The sequence below is a fragment of the Canis lupus genome, chromosome 17 (assembly GCF_011100685.1).
Source record: "Canis lupus familiaris isolate Mischka breed German Shepherd chromosome 17, alternate assembly UU_Cfam_GSD_1.0, whole genome shotgun sequence".
NCBI lineage: Eukaryota > Metazoa > Chordata > Mammalia > Carnivora > Canidae > Canis > Canis lupus.
The window spans coordinates 52843380-52869445 of NC_049238.1; the positions used below are offsets into that span (position 1 = coordinate 52843380).

Below are 26066 nucleotides of genomic sequence, written 5' to 3' on the forward strand. Positions count from 1 at the left end.
TCCTCCCATTAAGGGAACTGTTCTTTTCCCTTCTCTCCTTGGCATATATTACTAATAATGGGCATTTGCTTATATATCAGTATATGGTGCTAAATGAAGAGGGAAAAAAATGAAGCAACAGAAGACATCTATCAACAGACTATTTCTCCAAATAATGAAATTATGGAAGCATACTAAATATTTAAACAGAATGAGCAGTTTCATTCAAAACTGGATAGCATTTAGCCTTTATTCTCACTTATTTCTAAGTTGTGAATGATTTGGGGGCACCTGGGTAGCTCAGTGGTTGAATGTCTGTCTTTGGCTCAGGTGTGATCCTGGAGTCCTGAGATGGAGTCTAAGGGAGCCTGCTTCTCCCTCTTTGCCCCTCTCTCTCTGTCTCTCATGAATAAATAAATAAAATCTTTAAAAAAAAAATTCATCTTGCAATGGCTCCCTGGAATTATCCAGTACATTTAGTGCTCTAGGCAAAGCTTCACACTCCAAAGGGTCCAGTTCAAGTCAAGAAAGTTTTAGGTCCTGTTTCTCAGTAGCAACACTGTAATATTCGTCATCTTTACATATCCAGGCTGAACCTGATGATGACTTAAGTTTCACCTTCAGTCATGATGGCTACAGAATCAAACACCTGAAGCAATTCAGGCCAATGGAGAGAGCACATGACTATTAATCATAAGAGCAGGGCAGCCCCGGTGGCTCAGCGGTTTGGTGACTACTTTCAGCCCAGGGCGTGATCCTGGAGACCTGGGATTGAGTCCCACATCGGGTTCCCTGCATGGAGCCTGCTTCTCCCTCTGCCTGTGTCTCTGCCTCTCTTTCTCTCTGTGTGTCTCATGAATAAATAAATAAAATCTTTAAAAAAAATCATAAGAGCAGAATATTGGACTTGGAAATGCCTGGTACTCAGCTTTGGTAATTCACATCTCTGACTTTTCTCATGCCTCAATATGTCAGTGAGTTCAATAGGAACTGTGTAATTTGCTGCAAAAATCCATTAGATGAAGGATACAGAGCACGAGAAAGGGCTTGAACAAATAGCCAAAAGTACGTGGCAGATTCTATATCCTAACAGAAAGTAAATGGCACAATAATTTGAAATATAAATAAATGCCTACGAATAAGAAATAGATCAATGTTTCCTGTCTCAGTGTTAAGAGATATCAAAGGTACTTAAATAAGTACACATGAGCGACTGTGAAAGATCAGATATTTAATGGTATGTACTTGTCTCAAAAGATGATTCACATACTATTTTGGCTGCTGGGAAACTAGTGCACATATGTCTGAACATGCACCCTACCGCTCCCCTAAAAACATTCCACCTAAAGAACCAGACTGTTTGCCTCATGTCAACATGGGAGATTTTTAATGCTGTCAAACATCTGACAGCGTCCTGTTTAGTTCCCCAGATCTCAACAGGTCCTTATATCGAAGAAATCGCCTACAAAATAAAGTTTAATGTGGGAAAAACACGCTCAGTCACAAAGGAAGGTACCACTCCACCCATAACCAGGATCATCATGAGAAAGGGAGCAGCCCCATTGACTCACTCACTCTTTGGCAGATACTCGGCATCACTTTCGTTCCCACTGGTTTCGCCTGAAAAAAAAAGAGAGAGAGAGTTCCTATTTGTATTGTCCAACAGTAGGAAGTCCCTGGGACTGGGAACAGTGGAAAGCCTCCATTGACCTGGAGACTTGGGAGTCAGGAGTATTAAGGAGGCTGAGCCTTTCTGCAGGCCACTTAGTTACAACAGGGTAAGGAAGTCATGAAAGGGAAGAGATAGCTCAGAGAAGCAACTAATCCACTCTAGATGCTTCCCACACCCTATTTCCCTCCCTCCTCAGCTCCCAGCTCATCCCTAATTCTATGAAGTCTGGCTCAGAGTAGATTTTATTTCTACATTCATTGCCTTGTCTTTATTCCCAAATAAGATACCAAAGGTAGACACCAGCCTGGCTGAATAAAAATCTCAACAGAGAACCAACAATGAATTTAGAGTAATAGGAAAGTGTGGGGCTCAGGGGGATAACCACATAAATTTATAAAGAAACACCAACCTCTTTTACAATGCTTCTGAGCTACTGCTAGGCCAAACTCAGTGTTCCTTTACTCTGAATTCTTACAGTACTAAGACTGCTTTGAACTGCTCTGACTCTCCCCAATCGGATTTTAAGTACCTTGGTAATAAAGAGCTATGCTTTTACAAGGGAGTGTTTTATACCACAATGCTAGGCACATGGCTAATTTACTTATACACACACACACACACACACACACACACAGCTTTCTGAACAAGTAAATGAAAAATTTCTAGGTCTGAAAAGTTAAAGCAAAATTTAAAAACGTACAGAAGGGAAAATCTTTCTGTAACTTTCCTCCCTTTCCCCTTTCTTTTCTTTCTTTCCAGACACTTCCATAGTTTCCTAAGAAATACCTGATGCTAAGGACACAAACAGGACTTCCTGTATCAAGAAAAAACAAGGCTAGGAGTCATAAATGAAAAATGCATATAAGTTTAATTATATAATGTATGAAATTTCTATCTAATAAAAAATTACTAAATTTGAAAAGGAAACAATAAACTGGGAAGATATTTGTAATATACATTGTAGACACAAGAATAAATTTCTTCATATTCAAATGACTGTTATGAATGAATATGAAAAATTACAGCACAATAGAAAAATGAATACAGGGCAGGAATAGGCAATCCATAGAAAAAGACATAACTATTGATAAGTGTGATAACCGTCCAAATGTATAATTAAAGAAATGTAAATTTAAAAAAATAAAAAAAATAAAGAAATGTAAATTAAAATAAGCTACAATATTAAACTATGCTATTGGCAAAAATAAAAAGCTTTATATAACACAGTATTAGTGAAACAATGAGAAAAAAGTCATTTTTGAATGCTGTTCACAGAAATATAAGCAGTCACAATCTGTGGGACAATTTGGCAGCAGTTAAAAAATTTTAAATGTTCATGTTCTTTGGTTAAGTCCACTGCTAGGAACTTATTCTACAGATGTATTCTTACCAATATAGAAAGACATATACAAAAAAGATGTAATGATGCAGCATTGTTTGAAGAGAAAAAACATATATAAATCCATAGGTTAAATAAAATGTGAAACGATTTTAATGTCTACCAGCTTAAATAAAATCCTCCTGCATCCATACAATGAACTACATACAATACAGCTATGTGGATCTCTATGTGTTGATACTGAAAGAACTATGAAATAATTACTTTTTTTTTTAAGCAAGACATACAAAGTCTGTATAGTGTAAAAAATTATTTAGGTAGGGACACCTGGGTGGCTCAGTGGTTGCATCTGCCTCTGGCTCAGGGTGTGATCCTGGAACCCACATCGGGCTCCCCATAGGGAGCCTACTTTTCCCTCTGCCTGTGTCTCTGCCCCCCCCCCCATGTCTCTCATGAATAAATAAATCTTTTAAAAAATTATTTGGGTAGAAAAAAATATTTGCGTGTGCATAAAATTTTCTGGGAGTAGTAGGGTTTGCGAAACTTTGGGTTTTCTTTTTTTCTTATTCTATATTATTATTGTAATTTCTTGCTTCACTTATTTAAATTTAATGATAAAGAGTAAGAGAACATTAAAAAACGCTGCTTCTTCATAAGAGATGTAATAGAAAAAGTAGCTATTTAAATACTGTATACTGTATAGGTTTGAGTGGGGGGGGGGTTGGATTTTTTTTTTCTTTAAGTAGGCTCCATGCCCAAACATGGGGCATGAACCCATAACCCTGAGATCAAGAGTTGATGCTCTACCGACTGAGCAAGCCAGGCGTCACTTTTTTTTTAATTAAAAAAAAAAATCTTTAATTTGTTTGTTTAGAGCAGGTTCCACACACAACGTGGGGCTTGAACTCATGACCTGGAGATCAAGGATCACATACTCTACTGAGTGAGCCAGCCAGGCGCCCCCAATTTTTTTTTAATTTGGGTATAGTTGATGCACAATGTTACATTAGTTTCATGTGTACAATACAGTGATTTGACAAGTGCTCTGCTCACTGCAAGTGGTCGCTATCATCTTATAGGCTTTATAACTTCAAATTAAGCACCCTGATAGAAAACATACTGGAGCTAGGAACTCAGTATGAAGGAACAAACACTGAACTCCTGCGTCCTGTTTGTGTCCTTAGGATCAGGTACTTCTCAGGGGCCTATTAAGCATCTGGAAAGAAAGGAAAGACAGGGAAAAGGAAGGAAAAGTAATACAACTGGAAAAAAAAAAAAAACCCTATGGAAGCTCATTTAGGTGGCTTTAATATATTCACATCTGTAGGTTTTGATGATCTCCATTCCAAGACACTGAATGAAGGTTAAGGGGTTGATAAGGCAATAGGAAAATCTGCTGACAATCTGTAGGGATCAGAAAAGAAACAGATTGTCCCTATTTTATATGTGATTTCAACACACAAAATTATAGTGACACAATTGAAGAAGGGCAAAGAATCATTTTGTAACAGCTGATAACTAAAAGTTAAGAAATGTTTATATTGGAACAGATTTAGTAAAACCTAGCATGTACTGACAGGGTAGGTAAATAGAATTACCTGGTTCTACTAGTCATTGTTGATCTATAGACAAAAAGCTTAAGGAAGAAAACAAAAATCTGAGAATGTGACCATGGCGCCAGAAGTTCCTCAGGCAGGACAGAAATTCCTGGCGCCCACTAGAGGAGTTGGTGACAGAGACTGGATAATTGTATATTCTCTTTGAGCCATGCAAAAGAAAAACACAGTTGTGGGGAAGGGTTACAATTTAGGGACTGTTCTTTTCTTTGTTTTTTTTTTTTCTTCGTTTTTGTTGTTAGAAGTTAGCAGTCCATGCTGTTGAATTTTTTTTTCCAATAATGACACAGTGGGAAAAAAGGGCTTGGCTCTCCAAAAACTTATTTTAGAGCCAAATTTACTAAAATGTTGCTAATCCATTAGGCATAAATAAGGCATACAAATAAAATAAGAGATCAGTAAGAGCCTATTTCACAGCAGACCTTGACAGTGTAGTTGTCAGCAGACTGCTATTAATCTGGGAAAATGATAAAGTTTTGTAAGAATTTGTCCTGGCCCCAGGATCTTGAAATTTTACCTAATTTGCAATTCATAATGTATTTCCTTATTTAGAAACAGTGACAATATTGGCCACATAGGGTATCGAGAAAATGAAAGATAATGAGTCTATAAGGGTCCAGCATATTTGACAACAGCTTTCATCTTCTGTATCTTGTTCTGAATTATACCAATAAAAGGCTTTTGACAATACTCTTGTTGAGGATAAGAAATACACATGGAGAAGAAATAAACTGCTAGGGGCTCCTGGGTGTCTCAGTCGGTTAAGGGTCTGCCTTCAGGTCAGGTCGTGATACCAAGGTCTTGGGAACAAGCCCCTCATTGGGCTCCCAGCTCAGCGGGAGTCTGCTTTCCCTCTGTCCCTCACCCCTGCTCACACTCCGCTCTCATGCTCTATCTGAAATAAATAAAATCTTTTAAAAAATAAAAATCAAAGGTTATGAGAAATATTGAGAGTAAGTGATGATAGAAAGGATAAAATTTCCTGGTACTGACACTTCCTCCTCTATAAAATTAGGATAGTCTCTGCCTCTTAGTGCTATCGTATGTTGTCCATGGGATAAAGTACATATAAAAACGAATACTTCATTTGGTAAATGGTACCTGTTAGTAACCATAACCAAAATGATTTCTTCTGCAGAAGTTTTCTTTTTCTTCTGCAGAAGATTATAACATGTTTTGATAACTGCTTCTGAAAATATGAAAATTTGAAAAAAATATGAAAACTTGTATCTAAAATGGTGACTAGTTGCTTTTAGAGTAAGGAAAGAGAGTCTTAAAAAAAAGGAAAGAGAGTCTTAAATTGTAGCACTGGAGAATTTTATTTTCAGATAGTAATTGTTGGAATGCAGAACAGATTTTCAAGGGAAATTAAGAAATTGCTGTTTTTGGACGTCTGTACAAATAGGAAACATTCTTCTCTGGTATGACTTGGCTGTTGTTTCTCACTTGACAAAGACTGCTAAATTCTACATATTCTTTGCCAGACAACCAAGTCAAGGATCTTGCATGAGTCTACATGAAATTCTAATAATTCACTATGGATGCTGAAAGTTTCTGTATTAAGACAATACAAGTTTTGGGGTGCCTGAGTGGCTCAGTTGGTTAAGTGTCCAAGTCTTTGTTTCAGCTCAGGTTGTGATCTCAGGGTTGTAAGATCAACTCCCGCCCCCCCCATCGCTGTCAGGCTCAGCACTCAGCTTGGAGTCTGTTTAGATTCTCTCTCCCTCTACCTCTGTCTCTTCCACACATGTTCTCTTGGAAAAAAAAACAAACAACAAACTTAAAAAGACAACATATGCTTTATCTAGACATCTGAAGGATAAAACTATTGAACTGAGTAGATGATTACCAGTTTAGCACCACATATGTGTGGTCTACATATATATAACATGCCCATTTCTCCACTAAAAAAGTCTATACTGATGAATGACTATAAATCAAAGTATGATTATAAAATAATGATGCAATCTGCCTATGAAAATTAGTCTTATTGGTTTCTAATTATTTTTTAACTTATTTATTTTTTAGCTTTGTTTTTACTTGGTGCCAAACTAAATAAAAGGGATTTGAGGAAGAATAAGAAATAATCTCTTATCCTAAAGAAGTTACATTTAAATGGAATAGGAAAGTAAACCCAAAATTGTAATTCACATAAACATTAAGTTATATGATTCCCTCCCCAAATGCTGATAGTCAATGGACAGCTGGAACAATTCTTACCTTTTGAAGGAGGTACTTCTTTTCCAGTATATGGGTGTAACTTTACCCTCTTTTTCCCTCTCTTAGATTCAAATATGTCAGCGATTTTCAATACAAGCTGAAAAAAGACCAACAAAGTACAAGTTAATATCAACACCAACTTGGTTTTTTTAAAGACTATTTTTATTTTTGTTATTATTTATTTTTATTTATTTACTTTTAAAAGATTTTATTTATTTATTCATGAGAGACACAGAGAGAGAGAGAGGCAGAGACACAGGCAGAGGGAGAAGCAGGTTCTATGCAGGGAGCCCGACGCAGGACTCAATCCCAGGTCTCCAGGATCAGGCCCTGGGCTGAAGGCGGCGCTAAACCGCTAAGCCAGCCGGGCTGCCCTAAAGACTATTTTTTAATCTCTATACCCACCTCGGGGTTCCAACTCACAACCCCTAGATCAAGAGTCGCACACTCTACTGCCTGTACTAGCCAGGTGCCCCTCACTTTTTTTTTTTTAAAGATTAAATACCAAGTTTTGATGATATTAATTTATTAGTGATTCTCATTAGAGAAAGATCCACTTGATAAATAAAAGCCTTTACATTTTTTCATTTTGAATCTAAAGTGGAATTTTATATTAAGATAAAATGTTTCAATACAAAGTCCATACATCATGAGTAAGAAGAGGAGAAAAGGGTATCTCCTTTCCAGAAGAACCAAGCACAGGCTCTTAGATTCCTTGTCACTCTACGTCACAACATGCAAGATATCTGCCTACTGCGCTCTATTTGTTGACCAAACCTTTCCTGTTGCCCAGAGTAGGAAGAGGAATACTCATTCCACTTGGAAGGCAGGATAAGGCTCAGTTATTTCTGTTCCCAGGAATTCTCTGCAAAAAGAAGATAATCATGCTGACAAAGTTTTTGTCAAAGCAAAAAACTCTTTGCTGTCAGGAGCACTAATATCGTAATTTATTTTAGAAATGTCATAAAAATAGGAGCCTCTCAAATACGCTTTAGTATAAAAACCAGGCTTCAGGGCGCCTGGGTGGCACAGTCAGTTTAGCATCTGCCTTCAGCTAGGGTCATGATCTCAGGGCCCTGGGATCAAGTCCTGCATCGGGCTCCCTGCTCCAAGGGGAGCCTGCTTCTCCCTTATCCTCTGCCTCTTCCCTGGCTTGTGCATGTATGCACTCTCTCCCTCTCTCTCAGATAAATAATTAAAATCTTAAAGAACAAAAACAAAAACAAAAAAACTAGGCTTCACTTAATAAGCGTGACTTAGAATGTTTTTCTTCGCTGCTGGGAGGTGTGCATGAAAGAGACAGACAGACACACACACACACACACACAGAGTAGGGTTAAAAAAGAGTAAAGATGTGTCAACAAAACTCAAAAAGTCTTTTAAAAAGAGGAAAAAATAGGGACGCCTGGGTGGCTTAGTGGTTGACTATCTGCCTTTGGCTCAGGGTGTGATCCCTCAGGCCTGGGATCGAGTCCCACATCAGGCTCCCTGAATGGAGCATGCTTCTCCCTCTGCTGTCTCTGCCTGCCTCTCTCTCTGTGTGTCTCTCATGAATAAATAAATAAAATCTTAAAAAAAAAAAAAAAAAAGAGGAAAAAAAATCAAGCTGATGAACAGCCATTTTTAAAAGGACGAATTTGGGGCATCTGGTCAGCTCAGTCGCCGGAACATGCAGCTCTTGATCTTGCGGTTGTGAGTTTGAGCCCCACGGTGGGTGTAGAGACTGCTTAAATAAATAAACTTAAAAAATAAATAAAAGGAGGAATTCATTAGTTTTTCACACATATTTATCATTCTTCTTAAAATTCCAAGCTTTGCATTAATCATTAATCCTGATTTAACATATTTAATACCAGAATTACAACTGTTAGGAACATAAGAACCAACAGTTGCTTGAGAAAAATGTTCCTCTTTTCTCTTTTGTCTTGTTTCTCTAGCAATCCTGGCAATCCATAGGCAGCGAATCAGTCCAGACCAAGAAAAAATAACATGTGAGAAACATGTGCTTCCAATATGCAGATTATTCCCACATTTTTGGATGAGTTTATTCTTTTAAAGATTTGGTAGCTTCCATTCAAGTGAAAATTTACCAATATTCTTAAGTATTACCATTATGAAAAAAACAAGAGAATCCAAAATAAAAAGGTATTGTTAGGGGCTTAGGAAAGACATAGAGAGTAAACATGTATTTTGAGACATAATGACCAAAAATAGTGTAATTATTATTTTGCCTTTAAGATTTATTTATTTATTTTAGAAAAAGAGAGTGTGAGCTCAAGGGGTATTAGGGGCAGAGGGAGAGGGAGAGAGAATCTTAAGTAGACATGACGCTGAGTGCAGAACCTGACATGGGGCTCAGTCTGATGACCGAGAGCATGACTGGAGCTGAAACCAAGAATTGTATGCTTAACTTAGCACCACCTGGGTCCCCTTAAAAATTGTGTAATTATTAATGAGCATTTGAAAATTATACTCAAAGAGACTCAAATATTTTAAAGGAAAGGGAATTATCTGTTGTAGAAATAGAAGATAAAGTAATAAAATTGAAATTTTGGTTATGAGTTAGGAAGAGGAGCTTACATTTACTGTCTGGTAAATACTGTAGGATACAGAAGGAAATACTGTAGAATATTCTTCCTAAGAAATTATAGAAACCATATTGCTATACACAGTTGCAACGAACAATGTGAGACATTAGGAAATCTACTCTTGCAAACAATCCCACACAGGCTCTCACAGTAGGGAAAGAAAAGAAGGGTGGGGAGAGGCATATGGACTACATCAGTGATCTTCAAACTATGAAACTAGTTTTCCTTCCAGGGATAGTTCTAGTCATCAAAGGGGAAGTAAAAGAAAACTGCTTTCCTCATGGAATGCTGTTGCTGAAGATACTCAACAGTCAAAATTTGTACTGTAAATAGGACATCCTAATAGGATTTAATCCAAAGAGGGTCGCTAACAGTTTATTCCTGCTTGATCAGCAAGAGTTCATCACCAGATTTTCCCACCTCACTTCTCAAAAGACCTTTGAAGCAATACTAGAAGAAGAAAAGTTGGATCATATCACCTATGGTTAGAAAGAGAACAAGCTTTGAGTACTTGGGGGATCCACAGTACCTAAAACACAGAAGCAGAAATTAAAAGCACAGCAAATTTCCTTGGGTCTCATTAAAATCTACAATTCATTATTCCCAAATATTGGTTAATGTCATTCCAAGAATGTCTTAAATGCAATCCCTTATGTGTTTGTAGTCTCAACCCCTGTGAACACATGATCTGTCATCTCTGGGTCATGTAAGGAGGCTGCTTTGTTGTGTCAGCATGATCTACCAGAGGAGAGAACTACTGTAGAATGCCTAGCAATTCTCTAAATATCTGATTCTTACATATTCCTCACCATACGCAGGACAGTAAACAGCTAAAGAGTTGTGTGTTTTGTTTTTATTTTTTCACTGAGAGATGTGTTTAGTGCTTTTTTAAAACCATGTGTCTTTAACTCTTCACATATTAAAGAGGGAGGGGCAGGAAACAGATCAGAAGAATTAAAGTATTGTGGAACAGAATATTTCCCAAGGAACCAATTAGCAGTTACTAAACCAAAAAACAGCTGGGACTTTCGTTTAATGTTAAAATCAGGCACAAAAATAGTGTGCCAAATGAATACATTAACTAATTCAGATGGGATTAAGGGAAGGAATACTACTTAAATGATTTGATTTTTTTTTCATTTATGCAGAAAAAATACTATTTAAATTATTTTTTCATTTCTGAAAACATTCTAAATCATAGAAGAATGAAGTAACAAAGAATTTTAAAATATTTTCATGCAACTTAAGTGTCTCTCCTTAAAAAAATATATCTGTCTACAAATAATCTCAATTTCTTCATTTTGGTTCTAATAGTTCTGGTGGAGATGATTTAGATTTACTGCCTTTTCTCCCTTGAGAGAGAAATCATTTATTTAATGTAATTGCTGATAATTTCTATTTCCAAGTAAGAGTCAAATTTATTTTTTCTGCCAAATGGAAATTTTTTCCCCAAATTAAAGGCATATACTTTGTTATTACTGAAAATCTGTAAACTCAGGCACAAAACTTGTTTACTTTGGCATTTAAATAAATGAGCGAAAATAACACAGAAGCCAGTTTAATAGAATGTCCTCTTACATGAGAGTCTAGTGCTTCCTTCAAACAGGCAGCTGATTTTAATGAGAACTAAGATAACCAAAGTGAAACCTTCCATCTAAAATCAATTTTTCAAATCCATAAAGAAGCCCTGGCAAAAGCCACTCAGCATTTTTCGTGTATGAGCAAAAAACCTAAAACTTAAGGCGGCCTTCCAAATCTTCTCATTCCAGTAGATCAGTTCTAACCTATTATTCATTTCAGTCTAAAGTTTATTTATTCTCATTTATGGAAATGAAGTAAGAGTCAAAGAATGAAAGTACTAGAGTCCTTACCCTTGGAAGATTTTTCTTTTTCCTGTTTGCAACTTCTCCAGCTCGGAAAAGCTTCCATTCAGTTAAAGTGACAGGCAAAGTGGTATCCTTTGTAAGCTTTGACCGTAAATAAGCTTGGGAGGTTTTCAGTTCCATAGTCTTCCGGTGGAGGAACTGAGGTTTGGGAGGAAGCTACAATAGGAGGAGATGAATTGGTAATGCAGATGTCTAGGTAATGCAGATGTTCTCAGGATCAAGTTGTCTTAGAAAAAGATTTATCTTGTCTTTAAGTTTATGCTTGCATATCTTGTCTTGACAATTTATATTGTCTTTAAAGTCACCTCATTCAAGGACACCAGAATTTCCTTTTTACTATTTGTAAAGTCGTTTCTAAGGTTTCTAATCAAAGGGTCTACTACATTCATCATACTTCATCATCACATTTCCAGAAAACAACAGCTCAGAATCCTCGTTAATTCAAGGCAGCCTTTGCTTGCAGGGGTGACAAATGCTTTCAGGGGCAGGGCAGGTAATTTAGGCCATAGACTGTAATGGGACCAATAGGGAGCTGTGCTAACTACAGTGACATGAAAAGCTCATGGCTTGTCTAAAGGTGTTCATATTCTCATTTTTTTGTTGAAGTGTTAGTAAATGAACAAACAAAAAACCCCAAACCAAAGAAACAAAAAACTGTTGTGCTGCCCAAACCAACCCCCCCACCGCCAAAGAACACAAAAACCACCACTACCAACAAAACCCATATTTCAGTGCCTCTTAATCTAGGTCCTAGTTAAATAAACCATATTAGTCTTCTTGTGGAGATCATAAACAAAATTCTTGTTAATCATATATCATGTTTTCTTATATTAATTATTTGGTTATACCTTTGGTGCTCTGAAAGCACTTTTAGGGGGTGGTAGCTTCCATGCCGAAGGGGATCTCCACATGGGCAAAGGCTGCACTGGAATATCTTCATATGGATTTTCTTTGGTGGGATCTTCAAAAATAATGGGAAAACAAAAGTTTAGAGAAATGTAGTTAAATGGAAACAAAGTGACTACAGCTAGGAAAAGAAATAAAGAACTATGTTCAGCTTCCTATTCTATAATACTGACACTTTAAGCTTGTAAACCACTCAGGTGTCCAACCAAGCTAAGAAAATTCTCAAAATACTATACTATAAACATCTACTTCTGAACTCAGCAGTCCACTAAGCTAGCTATAAAAACCATTCAAGAATAAAAGAATTTATATGACAAAAGTTTCCCTGTTTAAAAGAAATATCCACAGCAAAAGATGCTTGATTATAAAAGAAAATACCATCCTGTAGCGAAGGGCCCCATCAACTATATACTCATTAAATTTAATTGCAAAGTTTGCAGACACGTACATATGATATCCTCATAGATATTGTCCTCCGACTGTGTGTAATAAAGTGCTGAGCCAGAATTTCTTCCAAGTTCTTCATGAATCTTCTGTGAGTTCCGATTTCGAAAGTGCTGAATATCCTCAAACTCAAAGGATTTCCTTAAGAAAGGAGATATGTTTTAAAGTTATATGTTTTAAAACTCTAGTCTTCTTTAAATTGGTATGATAAAGAGAAATCATTAAGTAAAGGACTTGTGGGGCGCCTGGGTGGCTCAGTCAGTTAAGTATCTGCCTTTGGTTCAGGTCATGATCTCAGGGTCCTGGGATTGAGTCCTTCATCAGGCTTCCTGTTCAGCTGGAAGCCTGCTTCTGCCCCTCCCCACCACCCCTCTGTTTGTGCTCTCTCTGTCAAATAAACAAATAAAACTTTTTTTTTTAAAGTAAAGGACTTGTATGCAAAATTACAGAGTTTTTTTCTTTTATCAGATACCTAATAATAACAGACTAGGCTGGTACCTTATACACACCAGGAGAAAATTGGAGACTTCTTTGGGCCAATGATATTCATGTTCTTTATTACGTACCTTTATTAAATTCCCTCTCTAATGAAAAGTGAAGCCAAGACCAGCATGCCCTAAATGAAGCAGAAGAATGTACGTACTTCCCTACACATTCTTACAGATTAAAAAACGCAAGTTTTTCTGATGTTCTGATGTCAGCAGATTGTCTTAGAAATTATCTCCTTTTGTAGGTACTTCTCCCTTGGGTTCATCAACATCTGTAAAATCAAACTAGGCCTGTAACCCAGACAGGGAAATGAAAATGGCTTTGAAAAGAAAAAAGCAGCTCAGTAGTTCTGAAAGGACAATACATAGAAATCATTACGAAGCAAATAAAAACATACCTTTTAGATCTCCCTCTGATTTTTCTGCCATATTTCTTTGGTTCAGGTTCCTGAGAAGAGGCCAAAGAAGACTCTGCACAAGAATTATTTTCACAGTATTTTCTGTCACAGTTTCTTTCTTTACATGGCATATCACCGGATTCAGACAAATATCTGAATGTCCTACGAGGTTTGGGTAGAGGATTTATAGAAGGTCCACATTCTTGTCCCTCGGGTTCAGAGTAAACATTTTCTAAGCTCTTGGTTATTCCATATGAGCCATCCAAAACTCGGAAATCCAGTTCTTTTTCTGAAGAATCACAATGTTCTAAAGACAAAGTGAAGACTTTATCTGGGGGGAGTGCTTCTATTTTCTTCCACAGTATCTGTGAGGTATAGAAATTTCCAGGAGGTAAGGAAGTCTCTGGATCCAAAGCAACTTCTTTCCCGTTTTCAATCTGTTTGACCCGAGAACATACCCAACTGGATTCCGATTCCTTTCTAAAGGGGTGAGCATCATCATCATTGCCATGTTTCTCGCTTTCATCCTCAGCTTGATCGTGCCTTGTAGCATCTTTGTTAGTATCCAGGCCAACATTATGAGAGTTGGTTACATCCAACTTTATGCTCTTTCCTTCAGCAACAGGAGTTTTCTTAAGAAGAATCTCTTGATGATAGTTATTGTATCTCACTCCAAAGTCCTTTGGCTGCCACTTCTCTGCATGAGATATACCATTAGTTCTTCCTTCCCACTGAGAAATTTTTTGTTTGATGTTTTTGCAGTGGCTTCTTGACAGTGTCTGAACAGCAGAACGAGAAAAACCAGCATCCATGTTCCCAGTTGGGTGCATGACAAAGCATGAATTTCACTGAGGCTCCATTACAAGGAACTGTGAAATACTGTATTCTTTTTATCCTGTCCGTTAGAATCCAAACAATTCCAGTATTTACCTTTCATCTTTAACTTGGAAATCTCTTTTTAAATAGAAAAATCTTGATCATGGGACCTTGCTGAAAATGGCTGTGATTTTATCTTGAATATTCCTATTAAAAAGGGACAATCCTGTGTTAACACAGTTTTATAATCTCCCAATTTAAAGTCCACTAAAACACTGCCTATCTATCCCGAAATAATCCATTTACATTGCCTAGGTAAAAATGTACCTGTCACCCATTAAGTAATTCAGCTCCACAGAGGCATTCCTAAGATGGTGATGTAACACAGAGAAAATATCACTTGTGATATTTTTCAGATTGTCAGCGTCAATGTTCTGCCATATGTAATTTCCTAAAGTTACGGAGAATGAGGTTTTATAAGAGATTACACATAGTAGTATACAATATTACAACATCAATTCTTTATGAAATCTTCTCAGTGAAACAAAGACCAGCAAAGTATCATCTCAAGTAACTAAAAAGTACATATATGCATCCAGAGCAAGAGCCCTTTAGTCCGGAAATACATCAATACCTAATATCTTTCTTCTACCCTATGTTGGGAGACAAATATTAGCTTTCATTTTAACACACCCTTATTTCAACTTTACTATTAGCAGCACAGGATTCCATAGGCGCAGTGCTAATGACAATCCAATGTGTCATTATTTAACAGTTACTTTAAAATATTGTCATTGGGGCACCTGGGTGGCTCAGTGGTTGAGCATCTGCCTTTGACTCAGGGTGTGATCCTGGGGTCCCGGGATCGAGTCCCACATTGGGCTTCTCGCGGGAGAACCTGCTTCTCCCTCTGCCTGTGTCTCTGCCTCTCTCTCTGTGTCTCTCATGAATAAATAAAATCTTAAAAAAATAAAAATAAATAAAATATCATCACTGACTGAATTTTGCACATCTCTGCCACCACACCTTGGACCCAAATCAGCAAAAATACTTACAGCCACTGTCACATTCCTTCCCTTCCCATACAGGCTTCACTCATTTAGGCTCATAAATGTTTCCTCAAATGTAAAATTTGGCATAGAACTATTCTTGTTAGTTGAGTAAAGACCTGATCTCACATTCTACTGTATACTGGTTATAAATAGCAACTGATTCAAAACTTCCTGAGGCAGGGGTCATCCTTCCTTGAGCTTTGTCTGTGGGACCCTGATTAACAGGCAGGAAAATATCTTGGCCGGGTTCTGTCAGAGCAGCTGACCAAAACTGCTACACAGTTCACACTCAAAATTTATTCTAGGCAGGGCAACTGCTAACCAGGACTTCTACCAACTTTCTTTCTTTTTTTTTATAATAAATTTATTTTTTATTGGTGTTCAATTTACCAACATACAGAAGAATAACACCCAGTGCTCATCCCGTCAAGTGCCCCCACTCAGTGCCCGTCACCCATTCACCCCCACCCCCCGCCCTCCTCCCCTTCCACCACCCCTAGTTCGTTTCCCAGAGTTATACCAACTTTCTTTTAAACCATTCCTACAAGTCAGTAGGAAAACCAGCTTTGCTGGCAAATAAACTTTGATGAGGATCTAAGGCAAAAAAAAAAAATAAATAAAAACAAAAAACCATTCTAAATAATCATAAGAAATTAAACTAATGTGGGTGGAAAAAAACCCCAAAGCCCTGAAATACCAAAACTGTTGTTGCAGAACCCTGGTTTTTGTTTTTGTTTTTTGGCTGCTGCCACCGTCACCACAGCTCCCAGCCCCTGCTCCGCATGACCTGCCCGCACTATCTGGCACCCAGGCCCAGAACTCTCAATAAAAGATTTTTTGTGGATTATCTATCTATCTATCTATCTATCTATCTATCTATCTATCTGTCTATCTATCTATCATCTATTTATTCATGAGAATATGCAGAGACACAGGCAGAGGAGAAGCAGGCTTCCTGTGGGGAGCCCAATGTGGGACTTGATACCAGGACCCCGGGATCATGACCTGAGCCAAATGCAGACACTCAACCATTGGGCCACACAGTGCCTTCGATAAAAGATTAATGCATAATGGGATCCCTGGGTGGCGCAGCGGTTTAGCGCCTGCCTTTGGCCCAGGGCGCGATCCTGGAGACCAGGGATCGAATCCCACGTCGGGCTCCCGGTGCATGGAGCCTGCTTCTCACTCTGCCTGTGTCTCTGCCTCTCTCTCTCTCTCTGTGACTATCATAAATAAATAAAAATTTTTAAAAAATTAAAAAAAAGATTAATGCATACAGTTTGAAGGTACAATCAGCTACTGCTCATTATTAAAACTTTAAATCATTTTGTTGCTTCTGATGTTTATAGAGGATTCCTAAGGATTTTAGGGTGTCCTTGAGACTCACATTTTCCTCACTACAGACTACATGGGAGTACAGTTGACCCTTGAACAAGGCCAGGGTGAGTGGTGCTGACCTCCTCCCGCAGTTGAAAATTTGTGTATAACTTTTGACTCCTTCAAAATTTAATTACCAACAGCCTACAGATGGTAGGAAGCCTCAGCAATAACATTAACAGCTGATTAACACATATTTTGTATGTTTTATGTATTATATACTGTGTTTCTTAAAAATATACTGTACTCTCACATCAAACTAGATAAAAGAAAATATTAAGAAATATCCTAAAGATGAGAAAATATATTTAGTGCTGTACTGTACTTATCGCAAAATATCCACCTATAAGTGAACCCAAACAATTCAAACCTGTGCCATTCAAGAGTCAACTGTATTTTCTCTCTCCTAGGAGCCTAGTAGAGGTTTCTAGCCGTCATTGTTAATGCTTTCTTTACTTTTCCTTTGTTAAAAGGAAAAATTAATATGTGAATGTAAGGTATGAATGTGTTGAACTGGGAAAAAAGATAAAATTTGCTAGGGCTAAAGAAATTTTTAACTTGAGGGCAGCCCTGGTGCCCCAGCGGTTCAGCGCCTCCTGCATGCAGCCCAGGGAGTGATCCTGGAGACCCGGGATCGAGTTCCACATCTGGTTCCTTGCATGGAGCCTGCTTCTACCTCTGCCTGTGTCTCTGCCTCTCTGTGTGTGTTTCTCATGAATAAATAAATAAAATATTTTTAAAAATTTTTTAACTTGAAAATCACTAGCCACAAATGCTAAATTTATGGACTTCACACACAAAGATGAATGATGTGTATTGATGGTGTTTCAGGGGCAATGGAGTAGCATAGCAACATAAGACACTCCTAACATAAGCAGGCATTATAAACAGAAATGCTACTTGCTCCTAAATGTATGTATTAATATACTGTAGCTTTCAAAACATGGACAAAGGATTTCAGAAACAGGAAAGTTTTAATGCACCTAACTAGATAGATTACCTACATAGGTAGTACAGAGAATTTACCTTTTATCTGATTGCACAATTCCAATTTTTGACAGATTAAACTCTTCATAATGTGGCTTGCTTATTCTTATATACAAACTCTGATTCTGTTCCATCTAAAAAATCAGAATCACTCACCAAACCAAGATTTGCATCCATTGTTTTCTTATAGGTATCTCATGTCCAACTGGGGAGGTACCTTGCTCCCCAACACCACCTCCAAGGGCTCTCCTGGTCTGTGAGATACTTTATATCCCACTTCCCACCTCCCCAGTTTCTTGGGTTGACCTCCACTACTAAGTTCTAAGTTGAACATGAACATTCTAAGCCCTAAGTTCTGGCCCTGTTTTCAAGTCCTAGATCTCTCCACAGCTGCATCTTTTGAAAACTCCTAAAGCCAACTCATACATTTGTTCCTAGAGACTGCTTCAAGTTTGCTGCAACAGTTCAAACAAAAACATAGACTGAGAAAATATGACAACTTCAATAATTTTTAGAATTTTTTTCTCTAACTTAATACCACGAAATGAGTCAGACTTCCCTACCCATTAAAGATGACTAAGGCAGGCAGGACTCACAATTTAAAGGGGAAGGAGAGCACTCAATAACCACAGTGGACATCTCAACAGACAAAACAACAGCAACAGTCATTCAGGTCCTTGAGTGAACAAAAGATGAACAAATCTGAAAAATCAAGCATGCTTTTAAAAGTATAATAAAACAGCATGACTGGAATAAAGAGCACTAACCAAACTTTTTTTTTTTCTATTCTTTGTTCCCAAAGAGGTGATCCTTCATCATGTATCCTGGTTTTTAATAATTTTTTTCTTTCTTTATTTATGAGCGACACAGAGAGAGCATGACAGAGAGAGAGACTCACACACACACAGACACAGGCCGAGGAAGAAGCAGGCTCTATGCAGGGATCCCAACGCAGGACTTGATTCTGGGTCTCCAGGATCACACCCTGGGCTGAAGGCAGCGCTAAACCACTGAGCCACCTGGGCTGCCCTGTCTCCTGGTTTTTATTTTCTTAGTATTTACTTTCATCCAAGAAACACATCAATGGAAGTTTTATCAGCTTAAAATATAATGCATCATATAACATATATAGGATTCTGTGTTTTTAGCATATGAAAAGAAATCAGTTTGAGTCCATCTGGGTAGGTGAAATTCTCTTTGGAAAAGAGAATGCTGATGCTCTATTTCACTAACTCAAGCCTTACATGGAAAGCTTCTCACTCCAAATCCTTTAAATATTTTATTTGATCAAACATTAAATATCTGACAAAACAGGAAGAATGTGTAATATTCTAAAAGTTGATTTAAAAACTGATGAAAGGATATGCTTTTAAAGATATATTTATTTGGGGGGGCATGCGTGAGAAATGGGGGGGGGGGGAGAGAATCTTCAAGCAGACTCCTTACTGAGTGTGGAGCCCAGACAGGGGGTGGGAGGGTGTGGGCTCAACTCACAAACCATGAGATCAAGACCTGAGCTGAAACCAAGTTGGACACTCAACTGACTGAGTCACCCCAGCGTCCCAAGGATATGCTATTAAATGATTAATATTTTTAATGTGCATTTTATACCTCAATTAGAATATTGATGAAAGGGATGAGGAAGACTCACTACTGGCTACAATAGAGTCATTGAACTAGACTTGTCTTCCCAATATAACTATAAAACTTTACTTATATAGTAAATAAAACAAATGCTTTCAGACACTGGATAACAGGTAATACAGGACTGTGATCTCTGAATAAAGGAAAACAAATGAGGCTGGCACTACGCTGGCTCAGTTTTCATGCTGGAGGCTCTTTCCAGAAAACAGCCGAGAACAAGATAACTTTGCTGAATTACAGATTAAGAGATCGGAGTTTGAAGAGGTTAGGAAAGATGGAATTTTCAGGGCAGCATATCATAAAGGAGGGAGCAACAGGGAAAAAGCTCTAGAAATCTACATAGGATCCCCTTGAGTCTTGTTTGAATACTAAGTTTTTAATACTGCACAGGGTAACACTTCACAAGGGTAGAAACAAATTACTGGGAAAAGAACAATTTCCAGGGGGATTCCTGGGTGGCTCAGCGGTTTGGCGCCTGCCTTCGGCCCAGGGCTTGGTCCCAGAGTCCTGGGATGGGGTCCCACATCGGGCTCCTTGCATGGGGCCTGCTTTTCCCTGCTTTAATGGCTTATCTTAATACCTGACCTTCGGCTCAGGTCATGATCTCAGACTCTTGGAATCGAACTCTGCATTGGGCTATCTGCTCAGCAGAGAGTCTGCTTCTCCCTCTCCCTCTGCCCCTCTCCTGCCTGCTCATGCTTGTTTGCTCACACTCTCTTTCAGATAAATAAAAAATTTTAAAAAGTCTTAAAACAATCAAGCTGATTCATAAGGAACTAAAGTACCCACCAAAATAAAACTCAGTAGTTTTTACTAAAAACTAAATCTAGACACTCAGCAATGTAACATTCACAATGTGAAGCATCCATTCAAAATTACAAAACATGTAAAGAAGCCTAAAAGTGAGAAAAATCAGGAGAAAAATCAGTCAAGAGAAACAGAACCAAAAATGACAGACACGATAGAGTTGGCAGACAAAAATCTCAGGTCAGATACTTTAAATACATTCATCAACTTAAAGGAAAACATGAACATAATCAGTAGTGAAATTAAGATATAAGAAAAAAGGAAAAACAGAGCCTCTGGAACTTAAAAAAAAAAAATGCCCTATCTGAAATGAAAAATTCACTGGATGGGCTGAACAGCAGATTTTATTTTATTTTTAAAGATTTTATTTATTTATTTTTCTTTTTAAAGATTTTATTTATTTATTCATGAGAGACACAGAAAGAGAAAGGCAAACACAGGCAGAGGGAGAAGCAAGCTCCACGCAGGGAGCCTGATGTGGGACTTGATCCTGGGACCCCAGGATCACGCCCTGAGCCAAAGGCAGAGGCTTAACCGCTGAGCCACCCAGGCATCCCAGATTTTATTTATTTATTCATGAGAGACACACAGAGAGAGGCAGAGACACAGGCAGAGGGAGAAACAGATTCCTTGAGGGAAGCCTGATGTGGGACTCGATCCCAGGACCCCGGGATCACGCCCTGAGCCAAAGGCAGACGCTCAACCACTGAGCCACCCAGGTGCCTTGAATAGCAGATTTTAGATACTGAAGAAGGATGATCAATGAAGTAAAATAAGGACCAATAGAAATTGTTAAAAACAAAAGTGAAGCACAGAGAGAAGAAAAGCTAATGCTAAAACAAAACCCCAAACCAGGTTCTTCCTAAAACAGTATCAAGCAGTTTACCTTACATACATTTGGAATCCCACACATGAAGGGGGAAGGAAGACAGAACAATATTTCAAAAAATAATAGCTGGGCAGCCTGGGTGGCTCAGCAGTTTAGCACCACTTTCAGCCCAGGGCGTGATCCTGGAGACCCGGGATCGAGTCCCACGTCGGGCTCCCTGCATGGAGTCTGCTTCTCCCTCTGCCTATGTCTCTGCCTCTCTCTCTCTCTGTCTCTCTCTCTGTCTCTCATGAATAAATAAATAAAAATCTTTAAAAAAATAATAGCTGAAATTTTTCTAAATCTCATGAAAATTCTAAATCTGTAGATTTAAAAGAGTCAACATATCTCAAACAAGATAAACACAAAGAAAGCCTTTTCAAGTCAAACCATAATCAAGCTGCTGAGAATCAGTGACAAAGAGAAAATTCTTAAGTGGCTAGAACAACAACAACAAAATTACATATCACATATAGAGAAAAGGGTAAGCAGGATACAACAGAAAATATTTAAAGTGTTGACAGGGGAGGTGGACAGGTCTGTGAATACAGAATTCTAGACTTATCCTTCAAAATGAGGGTTGAAATAAACACATTTTCAACTGACAAAAGCTGTGAAAATTTGTGAGCAGCAGACCTGCAGACAGGGCCAGTGACATAATTCGTGGGTCCCAGTGCAAACTGAAAATGTGGGGCCCCTTGTTCAAAATGCAGGAAAAGTGCTTTAAAGGTAGATATGAAGTTTTTTTTCCTTTTTTCCTGCAGTCTCTTTGAATTCATCACAGTGTTCTTTAATTTACTAAAGTTCTAAGTTTAAAAATTTAAATTAGCATGACTTTCCCATTCATGTGTGCAATGCCATTTTAAATATCAGAGCATTTAACTTATATGCAGAATCACTGAAAATAAAACAATTCCTATTTTTGGCTTGTCCTGAAGGGTGCTTCAAGGCTGGCTGAAAGAGAGAAATAGCCAGATTCAGAAGATTGGAAGGAACAAGGGAGGGTTTGTTCAGGCCTGGAACCAGCCAAGAGGAAGCTTTCAGATCTAGGGGTATTTGTGGAATGAGCACAGATTCTCCCAGGAACCTGGAAGCCTAGCTGCAGTGTGGGGCATGCCCAGGCTTCCTTGGGCCTAATGGCTGCCAGAATGCCCCTCCTGCCAGCCACCACACAACATGCCAGGCGCTGGCTGAGGCAGGGTCTGGGGAAGTACAGCCAGATATCTGTCCCTCTTTCTCTCTCTCTTTCTCTCTTAAATGCATAAACAAATAGATCTTTAAAAAAAAAAAAAGAAACTATGCAAACTACAAGCCAAAAAATAACGACCTTAGACTAAAGAAAATACTATCAATCTAGAATTCTATGTCCAGCAAAAATAACTTCTAAAACTGAAGGTGAAATAAAATTATTTTAGATTAATAAAAGGAGAAAATTTCTTGACCACAGATCTGCACTACAAGGAATGTTAAAGGAAGTACACAGAAAGCAATGATTAATCAGAATTTTCAGATGAGAAAACTGAAACCCAGAAAGGTAAAATGACATCCAACAGGCACACCTCCCCAACTTGTGCCAGACAGGTAACCCCCAAGTATCTATAAACCTCTGCCCAGAACACACTTGATAATCGGGATCGGGTGGGTGATAGGCTCACCTCTCTAAAACCAAGGCCTCCCCTTGGCTGTTCACCAAATATACCATGGTGCTGACAATGTGGAGTGAGGTAGCCATTGTCATGCCCTGTTTCAAGACACCATGAGTGTACATGCGCAACTTCAACCCTGACAGGCCAGGCTTTTGCTAAGAACAGAGTGACAGTGGTCACAGACTGTAGGTAGGGAAGGGCCACGCAGGGCTAGCTAGAGAGAGGGCAGCTGAGGGCAGCCGGGATGGCTCAGCGGTTTAGCGCCGCCTTCAGCCCAGGGTGTGATCCTGGAGACCCGGGATTGAGTCCCGCATCAGCTCCCTGCATGGAGCCTGCTTCTCCCTCTGCCCGTGTCTCTGCCTCTCTCTCTGTTTCTCATGAATAAATAAAATCTTAAAAAGAAAAAGACAAAAAAAGAGAGAGGGCAGCTGAGAACCCAACTTCAGGAGGTGGCAGGAGGCAGGGCCCCGTGTGAATTGAGACTTCAAATCCTGGTACACTGTATTGTCCAATCAGACTTCACATACGAAACACAAAATCAAGGGTGCCTGGCTGGTTCAGTTGGTAGAGCATGCAACTCTTGATCTTAGGGTTGTGGGTTTAAGTCCCACAGTGGGTGTAGAGATTACTTAAAAATAAAATCTTTAGGGACCCTGGGTGGCTCAGTCATTTAAGTGTCTGCCTTCAGCTCAGGTCATGCTCTTGGGGCCCTGGCATTGAGTTCTGCATTGGGCTCCCTGCTCAGCGGGGTGTCTGCTTCTCCTTATCCCTCTGCCCCTCCCCCTACCTCATGTGCATATGCATGCACTGTCTCTCAAATAAATAAAATCTTTAAAAAAACCCTCACAAATTCAAAGATTAAGTTATCAGAATTTCAAGATGGCTACCACAGAGCATAAAACCTCACAGGGCCCTTCTGAGTGCAGGATCCTATACACTGATTGTCTGCTCATTAAGTTGGCCCTATATACACTATACAAAATGTTATAGAAAGTTATACAAATTGAAGAAAAATGACACCAGATGGAAATCTAGATATGAACAAAGAAATGATGAGAACCAAAAATGGTACACATGGGTAAATTAAAAAACATACTTTTTTCATTATGAATTTCTTTAAAAAGATGATTGGGGCAGCCCAGTGGCTCAGCGGTTTAGTGCTGCCTTCAGCCCAGGGTGTGATCCTGGAGACCCGGGATTGAGTCCCACATCAGGGTCCCTGCATGGAGCCTACTTCTGCCTCTGCTTTTGTCTCTGTCTCTCTGTGTCTCTCATGAATAAATAAATCTTTAAAAGAAAAAGATGATTGCAAACTAAACATAATAATATATTGTGGAATTTATAACAATGTGGTAATGAGATGTAAGAAGAGCACAAAGGAGGGAAAGAAAAATGGAAATACAGTACCATAAATTTATATATGAAGTATTACATTATTTTTTTTAAGATTTTTAAGTAATCTCTACACCTAACACAGGGCTTCAACTCACAACCCCAAAATCAAGAGTTGCATGTTCCTCTGACTGAGCTAGCCAGGAGTCCAATGTAGTACATTATTTGAAGGGGAAAGATTAAAGTTGTATGTTGTGAACTCTAAAGCAATCACTAAAAGAATGGAATTCTTAAAAATAGTCAGTGTAGAAAAAAGTGGGGTTGGGGGAGAGGAGGAAGAACCACAAGAACAACCACCATCACCACCGTAAAACCAACAGAAACAGAAAATGAATAGCAAAGCTGTACACTTAAATCTGACCATACCAATAATTATGTTAAATGTAAATGAAGTTAAACTCTAAATAAAAGGCAAAGATGATCATACTTGATAAAAAATGCAAGATCTAACTCTGCACTTCTTTAAAATCTATGCCTTGAATTTAAAGATACAGATCTGTTAAAGAGGTTCAAACACTAAAGTAAACATTATCATCAGAACACTGGATTAAAAAAAAAACAAAAAACAAAACAAAACAAAAAAAGAACACTGGATTAATCGTATTAATATCAGACAAAGCAGACTTCCAGCCAAGAAATACTAGCAGAGATAAAGACATTTTAAACAAAAATGGAGTCAATTCATTGAGAAGATTGAACAATCCTAAATGTTCATGTACCTAAAAACAGAGTTTCAAAATGTAAGAAGCAAAATATGTCAGAACCAAAAGAACAAATGGACAAGTTTGTAATTTTTCTGAGGATTTCATCAGTCTTCATGAGTAATAGCCAAACTGACAGAAAATCAGGAAATATATAAAAGAATTGAATACTACCAGTAATTAACTTGACCTAAGTAACATTTTAGAACTCTATATCCAACAATAAAATATATATTAAAAAAAATGAAATATATATTCAAGTATACATGGAATATTTACCAGTAAACTTTATGTTGGGCCATAAAATAAAACTTAATGAGTTTTAAATGATTAAAGTCATTCTGAGAATGTTTCTCTAACTCACAATGGAACATAACTAAAAATAAATTGTCAAAAGACATCTGGCAAATGCCAAAATATTTGGAAATAATGCTTATGCTATAAAAGAAAAAAGTTTGGAAACAATGAATGAGGACACTATATCTTGGTGTTTTAAATTGAAACACATTTTATCCTATTAAATTTCAAGTTATTATTTTATTTTTTTAAAATATTTCATTTATTTATTTATGAGAGACACAGAGAGAGGCAGAGACATAGGGGAGAAGCAGACTCCCTATGAGCAGCCTGATGGGGAACTTGATCCCAGGAACCCAAGATCACAACCTGTGCCAAAGACAGACACTCAACCACTGAGCCACCCAGGTGCCCAAGTTATTATTTTAAATTATCCCTCAGATTAAATGCTCTAGGTTAACATCTGTTTAAATTATCTTACTGCCAATTCTGCACAAAACAAACCATCCTTTTCAATATTACATCCTTCTAAATCCTATAGTGAAATCTGAATGTCATTATATCACTTAATATCTAAAAAACAAACAAACAAACAAAAAAACCTCAATGACTTAAGGTTGTTTCTTAAGAAGCAAAAAAAAGTAAGTTAATCTCAAAGCAAATAGAAGAAAGAAAATACTAAAACATAAATATTAATGAAATAGCAACAACTGAACAGAGAAATCAATGCAACATAAAGTTTTTTGATAACATCAACAGATTGATAAATTTAGGTGGACTGAACAAATAAAAAAAGAAAAAGCACAAATTAGCAATATGAAGAATGAAAAAGGGGCCATTACCGTAGATCTTACATTAAAGGATATAAAGTATGATTATGAATAAATTTGTTTTAGTAAATTTGACAACTTAAATGAAATGGACAAATTCCTTGAAAGATACA

The 26066-nt window shown here is 37.9% G+C and overlaps 1 protein-coding gene across 7 annotated transcripts in view; it reads right to left on the minus strand.

The window, feature by feature from the left end:
• DENND2C (DENN domain containing 2C) overlaps positions 1 to 26066 on the minus strand; it is an 83202-nt gene that overhangs the window by 24741 nt on the left and 32395 nt on the right. For 5 of the 7 annotated variants that reach the window (XM_038561835.1, XM_038561834.1, XM_038561829.1 and 2 more), the window contains 6 exons: positions 13537 to 14559; positions 12655 to 12791; positions 12149 to 12261; positions 11286 to 11456; positions 6827 to 6923; positions 1555 to 1599 (listed from right to left, as the gene is read on the minus strand). In XM_038561835.1, coding sequence (XP_038417763.1) covers positions 1555 to 1599; positions 6827 to 6923; positions 11286 to 11456; positions 12149 to 12261; positions 12655 to 12791; positions 13537 to 14366 — 1393 coding nt within the window. In that variant the 5' untranslated portion in view covers positions 14367 to 14559. Of the gene's footprint in view, positions 1 to 1554; positions 1600 to 6826; positions 6924 to 11285; positions 11457 to 12148; positions 12262 to 12654; positions 12792 to 13536; positions 14560 to 14679; positions 14816 to 15407; positions 15545 to 26066 lie in introns of those variants that run through there. The other 2 variants (XM_038561832.1, XM_038561831.1) reach the window with 2 other exon arrangements.